General features: G+C 45.9%; 1 protein-coding gene and 1 non-coding gene across 3 annotated transcripts; both read right to left on the reverse strand.

The window, feature by feature from the left end:
- Window positions 1-31: 31 nt before the first annotated feature.
- On the reverse strand, window positions 32-12833 carry LOC121551389 (kelch-like protein diablo). 2 transcript variants are annotated; one of them, XM_041864012.2, is made up of 12 exons: window positions 12735-12833; window positions 11020-11314; window positions 7739-7873; window positions 7312-7503; window positions 6195-6338; window positions 5411-5597; window positions 4939-5085; window positions 4548-4676; window positions 4063-4239; window positions 3569-3715; window positions 3169-3334; window positions 32-1144 (listed from the first exon to the last, which is right to left on the reverse strand). In XM_041864012.2, the coding sequence occupies exons 2-12, from the start codon at window positions 11293-11295 to the stop codon at window positions 973-975; spliced, it is 1872 nt and encodes a 623-aa protein (XP_041719946.1). In that variant the 5' UTR covers window positions 11296-11314; window positions 12735-12833; the 3' UTR covers window positions 32-972. The 2 variants fall into 2 exon arrangements, with proteins under 2 accessions (XP_041719946.1, XP_041719949.1); XM_041864015.2 differs by lacking the exon at window positions 6195-6338.
- Window positions 12834-13497: 664 nt separating this feature from the next.
- On the reverse strand, window positions 13498-13573 carry trnae-uuc. Its single transcript has one exon. It is a non-coding gene; the product is annotated as a tRNA-Glu (tRNA).
- Between the last annotated feature and the right edge of the window lie 54 nt (window positions 13574-13627).

The following is a 13627-nucleotide window of genomic DNA, read 5'->3' on the forward strand; positions in this document are numbered from 1 at the left end:
CCCAGAATAGTCAGATTCAATAATAACCATATTGGCATCCATATGCTTTTATTCAATTCATGGTACATGTTTGATCCACTTTTACAGAATTAAAATTACTATTGGAAAGCGTCATACAGCTCACTCAAAGTTACCCAGTCAACATTTACTAAGCATACCGATTAGACAAATATAAACTAAACCATATAACAGGCAGTCAAAAGGCAATTGAGAACAGACCTTACAAATTTGCATGACAACAAAACACTTCAAACATGGTTGGCTTTCTTTTCACTAATTTGTCTCTGAAATATTGTTTCACAATGGATTCTTTGGCCAATAAAGAGCATCTTTTATAAAGGGGAAATAATTATCTTCCAATTGTAATAAAATGGGTCATCCTCAACCAAAGAAACATCAAATAAATACAAAACGTCACATAAAAATACACTACGATGGTTGTGGAGAGAACATCTTGCTAAGTCACCGTTGTAAGGTGATTGAGTTCTACTAAAACACCCTGACCCCAAACATTCACGTAACATTAAAAGAGAGAGGGTTCCATAAGTGGGTGACGGGTCATCCATCCTAAATGATACCGTTACCATGGACACACAGTGACATTGCCATGGCAACAGAATGGACCCATGCCGTTGAGTGAGTGAACAGGCTTTCATGGTGAAATAAAGACCACTTTTGTCAGGCTTGCCATTGAGGCAGTCACACTTCTGTCCTTCTCCATGGCTTAAGCCTAGAGGCGCAGTGACTTGGCAAGGTCAAGACTCATGATGAGACAGAATAGCAGCCCTACTAAGTTAGTTAGCTGCCCTCTGGTATTCTCTGTGGCACAGTGACTTCTGTTCAGCACCTGAACAGCCAGGGACAGGTTGACTGTTTGGCAGAGATACAGTCAGAGCTCTCCAAAAGGTGGCAGTCTGACGCCATAGAAATGAATGGTACTAGGACCTCTATGTCTGGAGTACTCCATCCGTCTCAGTCCACAGAGAACTCGGTCTCCGAGGCGGTGCCGGGGCGGCTGCCCCCATGGGCGTCCTTCCTCAGCTGCAGAGAAACACAGCTCAGCCAGCTCCGGCTGGTGGGCATCTCCCCCACGATCTCCCAGCTGTCGGTCTCCTCACAATACCGCTCGATGGTGTCGTGGTACCTGGCGGACAGAGGGGACAGGTTGCATAGGCTCTGGTCAAAAGTAGTGCACTACATTCGGAATAAGGTGCCATTTCATCAAAATTAGTGCTATATATATATATATATATATATATATATATACACACACTGCTAAAAAAAATAAAGGGAACACTTAAACAACACAATGTAACTCCAAGTCAATCACACTTCTGTGAAATCAAACTGTCCACTTAGGAAGCAACACTGATTGACAAATTTCACATGCTGTTGTGCAAATGGAATAGACAACAGGTGGAAATTATAGGCAATTAGCAAGACACCCCCAATAAAGGACTGGTTTTGCAGATGGTGACCACAGACCACTTCTCAGTTCCTATGCTTCCTGGCTGATGTTTTGGTCACTTTTGAATGCTGGCGGTGCTTTCACTCTAGTGGTAGCATGAGACGGAGTCTACAACCCACACAAGTGGCTCAGGTAGTGCAGCTCATCCAGGACGGCACATCAATGCGAGCTGTGGCAAGAAGGTTTGCTGTGTCTGTCAGCGTAGTGTCCAGAGCATGGAGGCGCTACCAGGAGACAGGCCAGTACATCAGGAGACGTGGAGGAGGCCGTAGGAGGGCAACAACCCAGCAGCAGGACTGCTACTTCCGCTTTTGTGCAAGGAGGAGCAGGAGGAGCAATGCCAGAGCCCTGCAAAATGACCTCCAGCAGGCCACAAATGTGCATGTGTCTGCTCAAACGGTCAGAAACAGACTCCATGAGGGTGGTATGAGGGCCCGACGTCCACAGGTGGGGGTTGTGCTTACAGCCCAACAACGTGCAGGACGTTTGGAATTTGCCAGAGAACACCAAGATTGGCAAATTCGCCACTGGCGCCCTGTGCTCTTCACAGATGAAAGCAGGTTCACACTGAGTACGTGACAGACGTGACAGAGTCTGGAGACGCAGTGGAGAACGTTCTGCTGCCTGCAACATCCTCCAGCATGACCGGTTTGGCGGTGGGTCAGTCATGGTGTGGGGTGGCATTTCTTTGGGGGGCCGCACAGCCCTCCATGTGCTCGCCAGAGGTAGCCTGACTGCCATTAGGTACCGAAATGAGATCCTCAGACCCCTTGTGAGACCATATGCTGGTGCGGTTGGCCCTGGGTTCCTCCTAATGCAAGACAATGCTAGACCTCATGTGGCTGGAGTGTGTCAGCAGTTCCTGCAAGAGGAAGGCATTGATGCTATGGACTGGCCCGCCCGTTCCCCAGACCTGAATCCAATTGAGCACATCTGGGACATCATGTCTCGCTCCATCCACCAACGCCACGTTACACCACAGACTGTCCAGGAGTTGGCGGATGCTTTAGTCCAGGTCTGGGAGGAGATCCCTCAGGAGACCATACGCCACCTCATCAGGAGCATGCCCAGGCGTTGTAGGGAGGTCATACAGGCACGTGGAGGCCACACACACTACTGAGCCTCATTTTCACTTGTTTTAAGGACATTACATCAAAGTTGGATCAGCCTGTAGTGTGGTTTTCCACTTTAATTTTGAGGGTGACTCCAAATCCAGACCTCCATGGGTTGATAAATTTGATTTCCATTGATAATTGTTGTGTGATTTTGTTGTCAGCACATTCAACTATGTAAAGAAAAAAGTATTTAATTAGATTATTTCATTCATTCAGATCTAGGATGTGTTATTTTAGAGTTCCCTTTATTTTTTTGAGCAGTATATATATATATATATATATATATATATATATATATATATATATATATATATATATATATATATGGTACCATAGGCAGCCCAGATACTTTTCGTATTCTCCTAAAGAAAATATAATATTTTATAGGCCTTGCACCTGCCAAATCAGGGTCGTATTCAGTAGGCACCAAACGCTAGTAAACTGACAAATGGGGAGAAACTACATAAACTTGTTCAATAAAAATGCTTGCTTTCATTTTCTGTTGAAAACCATTTTGCTATGGTGTGGCCTAATAAATATAGCTGAATATGCTTAGATAAGGCTTGACATGGAGCGGTCTTTTACCTGTCCCAGCCCTCCTCTCCACCCAGCACGTAGATCTTGCCGTCCACCACGGCCACACCGGGCCGGTAGCGCCTCTCCCTCATATGGGCACACATTGTCCACTGGTTACTCTTGGGGTCGTAACACTCCACCTTGTCTGTGTTCTCTGTGGACGCGTGCCAGCCACCTAGGAATGGAATACAGGAGAAAATCCTAATGTATTTTTCCACAGACAATGTGGAAATATCCTCTTGGCTTCAAACTAGGGCCTTACTACTTTTCTCCTGGTCATGTCACGTGTTCAGGGAAAGTCCGTATGTATCAAGCATCTCAGAGTAGGAGTGCTGATCTAGGATCAGGTCCCCTCTGTCCATGTAATTTTATTCATTGTGATCTAAAAGTCCAAACTGATCCCTGTTACCTATGACGTAGATTTTCCCCTTTAGGGTGCAGGCAGCAGAGCCGGAGCGAGCGATCTGCATGGGGGCCACCTCTGTCCACACGGACGTTTTAGGGTTGTACACCTGGGCCAGGTCTGTGCCGTCACCATCCTCTAGAACAGCACCACCTAGGAGCCAGGAGGACACTGATAAGTTACAATGATCTAATATTAAAGATGACCTGTAGACAATTCAAACTACAGCATAAAGCAATTACAGAAAAATAATATCAACCAAGCTGAACCTATAGTTGCTGTGACTGTCTACAGTAAATACTTTGCCTGCATTTATACAATCATCCCAATTCTGATATTTTCCCCACTAATTGGTCTTTTGACCAATCACATCAGATCTTTTTCAGAGCTGATCTGATTGGTCAAAAGACCAATTAGTGAAAGAAACATCAGAATTGGGCTGCCTGTGTAAACGCAGCCATAGAGTTCTCTGGAAGTGGGTGAGCAATGATCTCCCCTACCTGTGACATAGAGCAGACCATCCAGTGACACCACGGCAGGGCTGGTGACGGCCATCTTGACCGACTCCATGAACTGCCAGGTGTTGGTGTGGGGGTTGTAACACTCTACCGAGTCCAGGCGGGAACGGCCCTCCCAGCCCCCCACCGCAAACACATAGCCATCCAGCATCACCAGACCTGGAGGGGAGGGATGGGGACATATTAATGGAAGATCCAGCCTGCTCAACTTTAAACAGAGAGGATCATCCAATAGAAGTCTATCATCAAACAGAAGTCTGTCAGCACTCACAAATGATGTACTATATTGGCTGTTGTTTTATTCCATTACAGAAGTCATGGACGGGGACCTAACCTGTTAAGAAAGGTCACAAGTCCCCGGCTGTCCTTCTAACCAGTGTTATGTAAGATGTTTGTTTTTAGTGCTGACATGTCAGACAGTATATTAAAATGGAGAAATAAATGGGTAGAATTGACTGAATTTTTACCTAGCTCTGAGCGGGCTACGTTCATGGGGGCCATCTCCAGCCAGGAGTCGAAGCAGGGGTCATAGCGCCACATCTCTCTGCTGGCCGAGCCGTCAGGGAACTCCCCTCCAGCCAGGTACAGAGTGGAGCCTGGGGGAGAGAACATTGAGAGTGGAATAGATTAGAAAATAATAGTATTGAATAAGAATATCATAATTTGTCTATTCTGTGAGAAACTGAAATGTGTATTTTCTTAATCTTATACTGTACACAATTACAATAAAAAGAAACAAGCCATTCTCAAGCATTAGGTCAAATGTAACAAAGGTCCTATAACAATCTATAGCATACAGTAGTAGAATCCATCTTATCACTAGGTGTTAATATACAAACTAAACCAAATGGTCCTCACCTGAAACCACCAGGCCGTGTTTACTGACAGCGAAGGGCAGGCAGGCCAGACTCTTCCACTGGCTGGTGAGGGGGTCAAAACTCTCCACGCTACGCAGCACCACCTTGTCGTCCTCTCCCCCCACCGTCACAATCACCTCAGCTGTCCCTGTCACAGAGAGAGGCCAGGAGAGACAGATGTCACTGGGAAGCCACAGGGGACTAGGAGCTTCAGAGAGCTGATAATTGTATTAAAGGCAGTTGGTAGAACAATCATCCAGGCATGCCAGGGTTTGATGGTGTTTGTTTTAAATGCTGTTGTGTTTGCTTCGGAAAGTTTATTAAAGCGCAAGGCGTGTGGAGGAGTTTGACAAGTGGGAGGTTAAATGTGTGTGTGTGTGTGTGTGTGTGAGTCCTTGTGTTTGTGCGTGACAGGGTGTATTTTGAGTGTGTTTATGTGTATGCGTGTATGTATCCATGCGTGTGGTACCTACCTGTGGACCTACGTGGGCGTGCCCGGGGGCAGTAGAGCTCTCCTCGTCGGTCCTGTAGCAGCAGGTAGTCCTTGGCCTCAGAGATGAGCCTCTGACAGCGCTGGGACTCCCGGACCACCTCCAGAGACTCAATCACATCGTGGATGTAGTATGGGCTGATCAGTGGCAGACGGATGTGCTCCAAGACCTGCAGGGAGACATGGGTTAGAATAACTGGAGACACATAAACTGAAAACAAACACACCCGCACTCACTGGACACATACACATAGACATGAGCGAGCAGACAGACACAGGCAGGCATCTCCATCCCACCTCTACAGTTTTATATACACATTAAACACAAGGACATAGGACCTAACCTTCAATTGATTCCATTGTACCAGAGCGACCTTGATACCTCCACCTTCCACTTAACATGATTGGATCGTGTAGGCTGCTGACCTCTGACCTATCCATAATGACACCGACTCAAATCTGAGAGGCTCTAAATCCTATTGGTGCCAGGCCAGGGTGACACCTCTCAGGGCCCATGGTTACTACAGGACCAAACAATGGGGTTCTAATCCCTAACGTTTATGTAACGCTGAGTGACTGACATCTGGGGTCTCGGACAGTCAGATCTACTGGGGATCCCAGAGCTTAAAAACCACACACACACCACAGTCAACAGAGAACTGTAGGGAGGGGGCTTAGCACAGAGCTGGCCACAATCTGTCGCCTAGATACCGCTCAACACACGGACAAATGGGGACCACTGCATTGACTGTTGTTTCCAAGCAGACCTTTTCAAAGTTCTGCCTGCGGGTGGCGCTCTTGTCCAGCCACAGCATGGTGGCCTCGAACACTGTCTCCTCCTTGGCCACATTCAGGTGGTCGCTGGCAATGATCTCTGTCAGCTTGTCTGCACACAGAGACAGGAACTCTTCCTGGGGGGGGACAATGGACCACAGGGCTGTGTTCATTAGGTTACACAACTGAGAATGTTTCAAAACGTTTTGACATTTAAAGCATAAATTAGCGTTTCTTATTGGAACAAGTCCAGGTAGTCCCTCCCTGTTTTAGTCTGGTTTCTTCCTTTTGGTGCCTAATGAACAGGCAAGGGGCCAGTCAGGGGAACAAAAGACAGTTGACTATGATGTCACTTCTCCTTTCTTTCTCACAGGCAAAGAATGGGAATGTCTAAACAATGACACATGAGAGATGTCCTCTCCTTCGTCTGCACCAATGACATGAGAGATGTAGGTAGCTTAGTGGGGTCGGCAGGTAGCTTAGTGGGTAAGAGCGTTGTGCCAGTAACCGAAAGGTCGCTGGTTCTAATCCCCGAGCCGACTAGGTGAAAAATCTGTCGATGTGCCCTTAAGCAAGGCACTTAACCCTAATTGCTCCTGTAAGTCGCTCTGGATAAGAGCGTCTGCTAAATGACTAAAATGTAAAATGTAAAATGTAGATGTCCTCTCCTTCGTCTGCACCAATGTTCCCTCAAAAAAAATTGGGCACTGAGCAAATTTCAGGTTTGCGTTTACTGTGAACACTGAGGATGTTTTGTTTCGGTATGTTACATTGAAAGTGGCTAATATTGCGTTGTTTCGATCACAATTACCACAGTACAGCGAAACGTTGATACTGTTAACTAAAGGGGAAAACTCTAGAAAGTTGCTTCTCTGCACGGTCTGATATATATTCTGTGCTGCAGTCCGAGGAGAGCTGCGCGCCCATCTTAGAGGGAACATTGGTCTGCACTGTTCTGAATTAACAAGACGGGTGAAACAAAATACCTCTCTGGGATCAGTGTTCAATGCAGCACAGATGAAGGAGAACAGAGGTGAAAAATACATTTTAACCTATTGAGACACACCCCAGGTTTGGACTACACAACCCAGACCTCCCTTCCTATCTCACCTGTTGGCAGACACTGCCGAAGTGCCGGAGGATGTAGTCCATGCTGCGTTTCTCCAGCTCCCTGCAGGAGTGGGCCTCAGCGAAGCAGTGGATGCCCACACAGTTCATCTCATCCATCTGGCGCTCCATGAAGCGGCAGCAGGCCTCGCGCACCGCCATCACGTCCAGGAGGTTGGCCGCAGCCAGCAGGGCCTGGGGGTCACATGTCAATTCAGGACAATGACATTTGATTTCAAGACAGTCAACTCAAGAGATTGATTGAGTTTTTTACATTTATTTAGGAAATGAAAAGTGCCATTTACTGTATTTCTGACTAGGAATGAAACTGACTTCAACTCTGGTGTACTACAACTTCCATTTAACAACTGCAACACTAAACCAGAAGCTGACTACAAAGTGAGACTAGAAGACAATGGTTCTACCTCACCTGCACGTTGGCCTTGGAGATGACCACCTCAGCCGTGTAGGCGTAGCTGACCAGCATGCCAATCATCTGGGACTCCACTCCGTTGATGGCCACCCGCTCCTGTCTGGACTCCATCAGGTCTGTGGAGAACATGGCCTGAGGAGGACAGAGGGGAGGGCATAGCATTAGGAAAAGAGAGAAACTCCTGCCAGTGGAAAAGCGCCAACAGCAAATGATCACATTTAAGTACTTCAGGTCTGCAGTGAGTGACAATATAAGATGCACTGTCATCAATGAACTGTATCCATTCAGTAAATAGAATAGTTCAGGAGCAGGGGCATCGTCAGCTAGCTCATCCCCGTTGCACCACTGTATTGCACTCTGGGTCTCTGTAGTATAGTAGTTATAATAATAACCTCGAGGCCACCTACTTATATTAACGCACAGTCTGACTGTCCGGTATGAGTTGGTAAGTGTTAGTGGATCATACGCAAAATTGCCACTGGGGATTGGGGGACATATCCCCCCCCCCCAGTATTCTGAACAGGTCGATTATAGAATAACAGGAAATTGTAGAATACCAGGACATTTGATTTAAAACTGCTAAATGTTCTCTCAACCTCATGGCAAAATGTGAAGAATAGCCTGAGGTGAGCTATAAAACAGCACATTTCTCTCTGCCCCATGGCAAATGTGTAGAATCGCAGGAAATGAGCTTTTAAACTGCAACATTTTCTCTCACCCTCATGACAAAATTTGTAGAAAAGCATTATAAAACAGCACTGCGTTAGTCCGGGCCTGTTCGGACGCACTGCTCCTCCTCCGCTGTCTATACAGCCACACTATATATTTGCGCCCATCCCGCTACCAGTAAGTGAAGTATTACTACACTGCTAAAAAAAATAAAGGGAACACTTAAACAACACAATGTAACTCCAAGTCAATCACACTTCTGTGAAATCAAACTGTCCACTTAGGAAGCAACACTGATTGACAATACATTTCACATGCTGTTGTGCAAATGGAATAGACAACAGGTGGAAAGTATAGGCAATTAGCAAGACACCCCCAATAAAGGGCTGGTTTTGCAGGTGGTGACCACAGACCACTTCTCAGTTCCTATGCTTCCTGGCTGATGTTTTGGTCACTTTTGAATGCTGGCGGTGCTTTCACTCTAGTGGTAGCATGAGACGTAGTCTACAACCCACACAAGTGGCTCAGGTAGTGCAGCTCATCCAGGATGGCACATCAATGCGAGCTGTGGCAGGAAGGTTTGCTGTGTCTTTCAGCATAGAGTCCAGAGCATGGAGGCGCTACCAGGAGACAGGCCAGTACATCAGGAGACGTGGAGGAGGCTGTAGGAGGGCAACAACCCAGCAGCAGGACTGCTACTTCCGCCTTTGTGCAAGGAGGAGCAGGAGGAGCACTGCCAGAGCCCTGCAAAATGACCTCCAGCAGGCCACAAATGTGCATGTGTCTGCTCAAACGGTCAGAAACAGACTCCATGAGGGTGGTATGAGGGCCCGACGTCCACAGGTGGAGGTTGTGCTTACAGCCCAACACCATGCAGGACGTTTGGCATTTGCCAGAGAACACCAAGATTGGCAAATTCGCCACTGGCGCCCTGTGCTCTTCACAGATGTAAGCAGGTTCACACTGAGCACGTGACAGAGTCTGGAGACGCCGTGGAGAACGTTCTGCTGCCTGCAACATCCTCCAGCATGACCGGTTTGGCGGTGGGTCAGTCATGGTGTGGGGTGGCATTTATTTGGTGGGCCGCACAGCCCTCAATGTGCTCGCCAGAGGTAGCCTGACTGCCATTAGGTACCGAGATGAGATCCTCAGACCCCTTGTGAGACCAAATGCTGGTGCGGTTGGCCCTGGGTTCCTCCTAATGCAAGACAATGCTAGACCTCATGTGGCTGGAGTGTGTTAGCAGTTCCTGCAAGAGGAAGGCATTGATGCTATGGACTGGCCCGCCCGTTCCCCAGACCTGAATCCAATTGAGCACATCTGGGACATCATGTCTCGCGCCATCCACCAACGCCACGTTGCACCACAGACTGTCCAGGAGTTGGCGGATGCTTTAGTCCAGGTCTGGGAGGAGATCCCTCAGGAGACCATCCGCCACCTCATCAGGAGCATGCCCAGGCACGTCATACAGGCACGTGGAGGCCACACACACTACTGAGCCTCTTTTTGACTTGTTTTAAGGACATTACATCAAAGTTGGATCAGCCTGTAGTGTGGTTTTCCACTTTAATTTTGAGGGTGACTCCAAATCCAGACCTCCATGGGTTGATAAATTTGATTTCCACATTCAATTATGTAAAGAAAAAAGTATTTAATAAGATTATTTCATTCATTCAGATCTAGGATGTGTTATTTTAGTGTTCCCTTTATTTTTTTGAGCAGTGTAATTTACAGTTTCAATGGAGACTCTCCCTGACTCTCTTTCTCTCTCCAACAGGCATTCAGACAGTCCTTAGTTCAAGGTATGTTTTAGCTCAACCTCCACCTGTAAACTATGAAAACTACAAAACTTGATAGTCAATGTATGATCAACTTAGTAGATGATATCCTATGTAAATAGTAATGTGCATCATTATAATAGTACTCAGTAATCTTTTGTGTATTATTAATATTTGAAATACTTTCATTGATGATGGTGACTTATCCTTTCAGTTATACTGTTTTCAAAGTAGCCCTCAAGAGGTCAGGGCATAAAATCATATCAGACTGTAGAATTGCAGGAACTTTTTTATATGTAAATATTCATAATTATAATAAAACTCAGTCTTCTTCTTTTGTGTCTTCTTAATATTTGCCTCGAAATACCTTCATTCATGATGGTGCTGACTTATCCTTCCACTTGTACTCAAGAGAGGCATAGTAAGTCATGTCAAACTGTGCAGAATTGCAGGAAATGCCTTTTAAAATGTCCTAAAACATTCACGTCTACTGTTTTTCCCCCTGAATATCTACACCACAATTTAATTTACATATACATTTTAGTTATTTAGCAGACGCTCTTATCCAGGAGCAATCAGGGTTAAGTGCCTTGCTCAAGGGCACATCAACAGATTTTTCACCTAGTTGGTTCAGGGATTCAAACCAGCGACCTTTTGGTTACTGGCCCAACGCTCTTAACCACTAGGCTACCTGCTGCCCTTGTAGTGTATGCAACTTTCTATGTCTGTTCTTGGACAATGTATGGTTTTGTACTCTTTTCCCAATGATAACTTCAACACTCCCTGAGGTGATTAATATAGTTGTACTGTACTGTACACCACTGTCCATACCTGGAAGTAAGAGCTAAAGGAAGCCAGTACGATGCGGTGACAGGGGAACTCCTGCCCCCCACAGCACAGTGTCACATCACAGAAGGCATTGTTGAGACGTAGGCTGTTCAGACCCTCCAGGACCTTGTTGGGGTGCCTGGCCTCCACGAACACATAGTCCTCACTGTCCAGTGAGGCCAGGGGAAAGCCAGAGTCTTCGATGACAGGAGATGGGGGCAGGAAGAAGGTGGCAGAGGGGGATGTGGCCGAGATGTTCACAGCAATGATTTCGGCCATCCTTTCACTTTAGTCAAGTCTGTAGGGGAGGAAGAGGCAGATAGACAGTAGGCTACAGTGTCTTTAGCCAGCAGATCTGACCCACTTGCTTACAGCTGCACTAGGGTCGGACAGCATTCCTGTGTAGATTAAGACACTGCGGAGCCGGCGCGAGAAATGGCTCGGAAAACATACCTCAATCCAGGGATGAGAAATGTGTTGTATATGTAATTTTCCCAATATCCCAACTGTTACACCGACCTCATGCTAGTTAGCGGTAGCCACAGCAGCCATTATGGAATGGCATGGTGCGTTGAACAACAAAATTGCTGCTGTGGCTTCTGCTACCTAGCATGAGGACGAAAATGACACTTTTTCCAGAAAAACTAGTAGTCGTTCAATCTTCTCGGTGGAACAGTTTGGATAATGGGAAAATTCAGAGTCCAACGCATTTTCTCATCCCTGGATTGAGGTATGTTTTCCGAGCCATTTCTCGTGCCGGCGCCGCGGTGTCTTAAAGCAGATTTATACTTGATCCGACAATGCAGTCGGGAGGCTCCATATGAAGGGTGTGACGCAATAACGGAGCCTCCGGAGGCCAAATCAAGCTCCGTACGGCGATGCCGTGCGCCTCCAAAATGTTGTAATTATGTGAATAATAGCTCCGTATAGCTCTGCATTGACATGATTGGTTGGCGGTATGTCCTGTATAAACACAAACTCCCTTCCCTGACAACAGCTCTGCGAATTGCAAGAAGTATGAATGCCCTGACTTCTTCAGAGCCACATCGCAGTAAATGCTGTGTCTGACTGAGCATGCAGAGCCTTTAAAACGACACAGGAATGCTGTCCGACCCTAGTGCAGCTGTAAGCAAAACGGTTGGATCTGCTGGCTACACTCTATTTTTCCCCAGCTGGCCTGTCAAGAATCCTTTCAGTCCACTGGGGCAACAGTCTCCTGTCATATACTGCCCTCTCCATAACAAATACTATATATATATATATATATATATAAAAAAGGAGGTGGCGGTGAGGGAATTCATAGCAGCATCACAAGTGTCTAGTACAATTTCAAGACCAGATAATGCATTCCAGTTCACACAACATATTGTGGTAATGACATTTCCCCCTTGTCATGGCAATAACACAATTTTCAACCAAAGCAATAATTATATTTGAGGAAGCAAGCTGAATCTCTCGATTGAAATAGTTCATTGAAACTCAAATTAGAACACTACAGATGCAATTCATGTGACTAATCACAATGAATGTGATTAAAAAACTAACTAGCTAGTTTGTATTTGCCGAAGATTTCTGGAAACCGCTGACTGACACTGCTGACAACTGCTAAGTTAAATGATGATCGACACTTGCCTCCTAAAAATTGTCTTTACTGCTCAAATTCTAAGACAGCAGACCATGCACTTCTACCCTGAGATCGTGATAATATGTAACATTACCTGATAAACATTGCCGCATCAATAGAACAATCCAAATTTGTCAGGTCTCGACCGATAAAATTGTTTATCAAGAGTCGTGACCACCAGACGCCATGTCTTCTTTTCTCTCTTTTGAAGTACAGCAAAGTAAAACAGAGCTCCTTATCGCCCCCTGCTGTTTAGGTTCTCGAAGGTCCTTGCTTGGTTACACGTTTACATTTTTACATTTTAGTCATTTAGCAGACGCTCTTATCCAGAGCGACTTACAGTTAGTGAGTGCATACATTTTCATACTGGCCCCCCGTGGGAATCGAATCCACAACCCTGGCGTTGCAAGCGCCATGCTCTACCAACTGAGCATGTAAGGTTACACCCTAAAAGGTTGATCCATCATGTACCTGTTCAAAGTATAATGTAATAAAACACATTTTGGGTATGCCAGTTAGTCATACTGTATTTTTTATCTAATTTGAAGCTCCACCTAGGTGTAACTCCACAAAAGATGTAACTCCACATATTATCACGAATAGCCATAATACCACTCCAGTGACTCATGGTTACATCAGAGATAAACTTTGAAAATGTCAGTGGTGATCCTATGCAATGTATGATATAGTCTGATTTCAAATAATGACCAAAATCTGCACACTGGTACATACAATACTGGTTGTAGTCCACTTACAGTTCAGGTGAAAACAACTATTCAGATTTTTACATTTTAGTCATTTAGCAGACGCTCTTATCCAGAGCGACTTACAGTTAGTGAGTGCATACATTTTCATACTGGCCCCCCGTGGGAATCTAACCCACAACCCTGGTGTTGAAAGCGCCATGCTCTACCAACTGAGCTACACGGGGCCTTACTAGAAAGTTTCATAAGTAAAACGTTTTAGACTTAAGTGATACTTGATCAT

This window comes from Coregonus clupeaformis, chromosome 35 (assembly GCF_020615455.1).
Source record: "Coregonus clupeaformis isolate EN_2021a chromosome 35, ASM2061545v1, whole genome shotgun sequence".
Classification (NCBI taxonomy): domain Eukaryota; kingdom Metazoa; phylum Chordata; class Actinopteri; order Salmoniformes; family Salmonidae; genus Coregonus; species Coregonus clupeaformis.

Excerpts from the sequence above, each read along its gene's own strand:
- LOC121551389 (XM_041864012.2), bottom strand. The coding sequence starts at position 11,295 with ATGGCCGAAATCATTGCTGTGAACATCTCGGCCACATCCCCCTCTGCC. Across the intron at positions 6,339-7,311 it reads TCGGCAGTGTCTGCCAACAG|GAAGAGTTCCTGTCTCTGTG; the intron begins GTGAGATAGGAA and ends GTCCCCCCCCAG. Across the intron at positions 4,240-4,547 it reads CGTAGCCCGCTCAGAGCTAG|GTCTGGTGATGCTGGATGGC; the intron begins GTAAAAATTCAG and ends CCTCCCCTCCAG.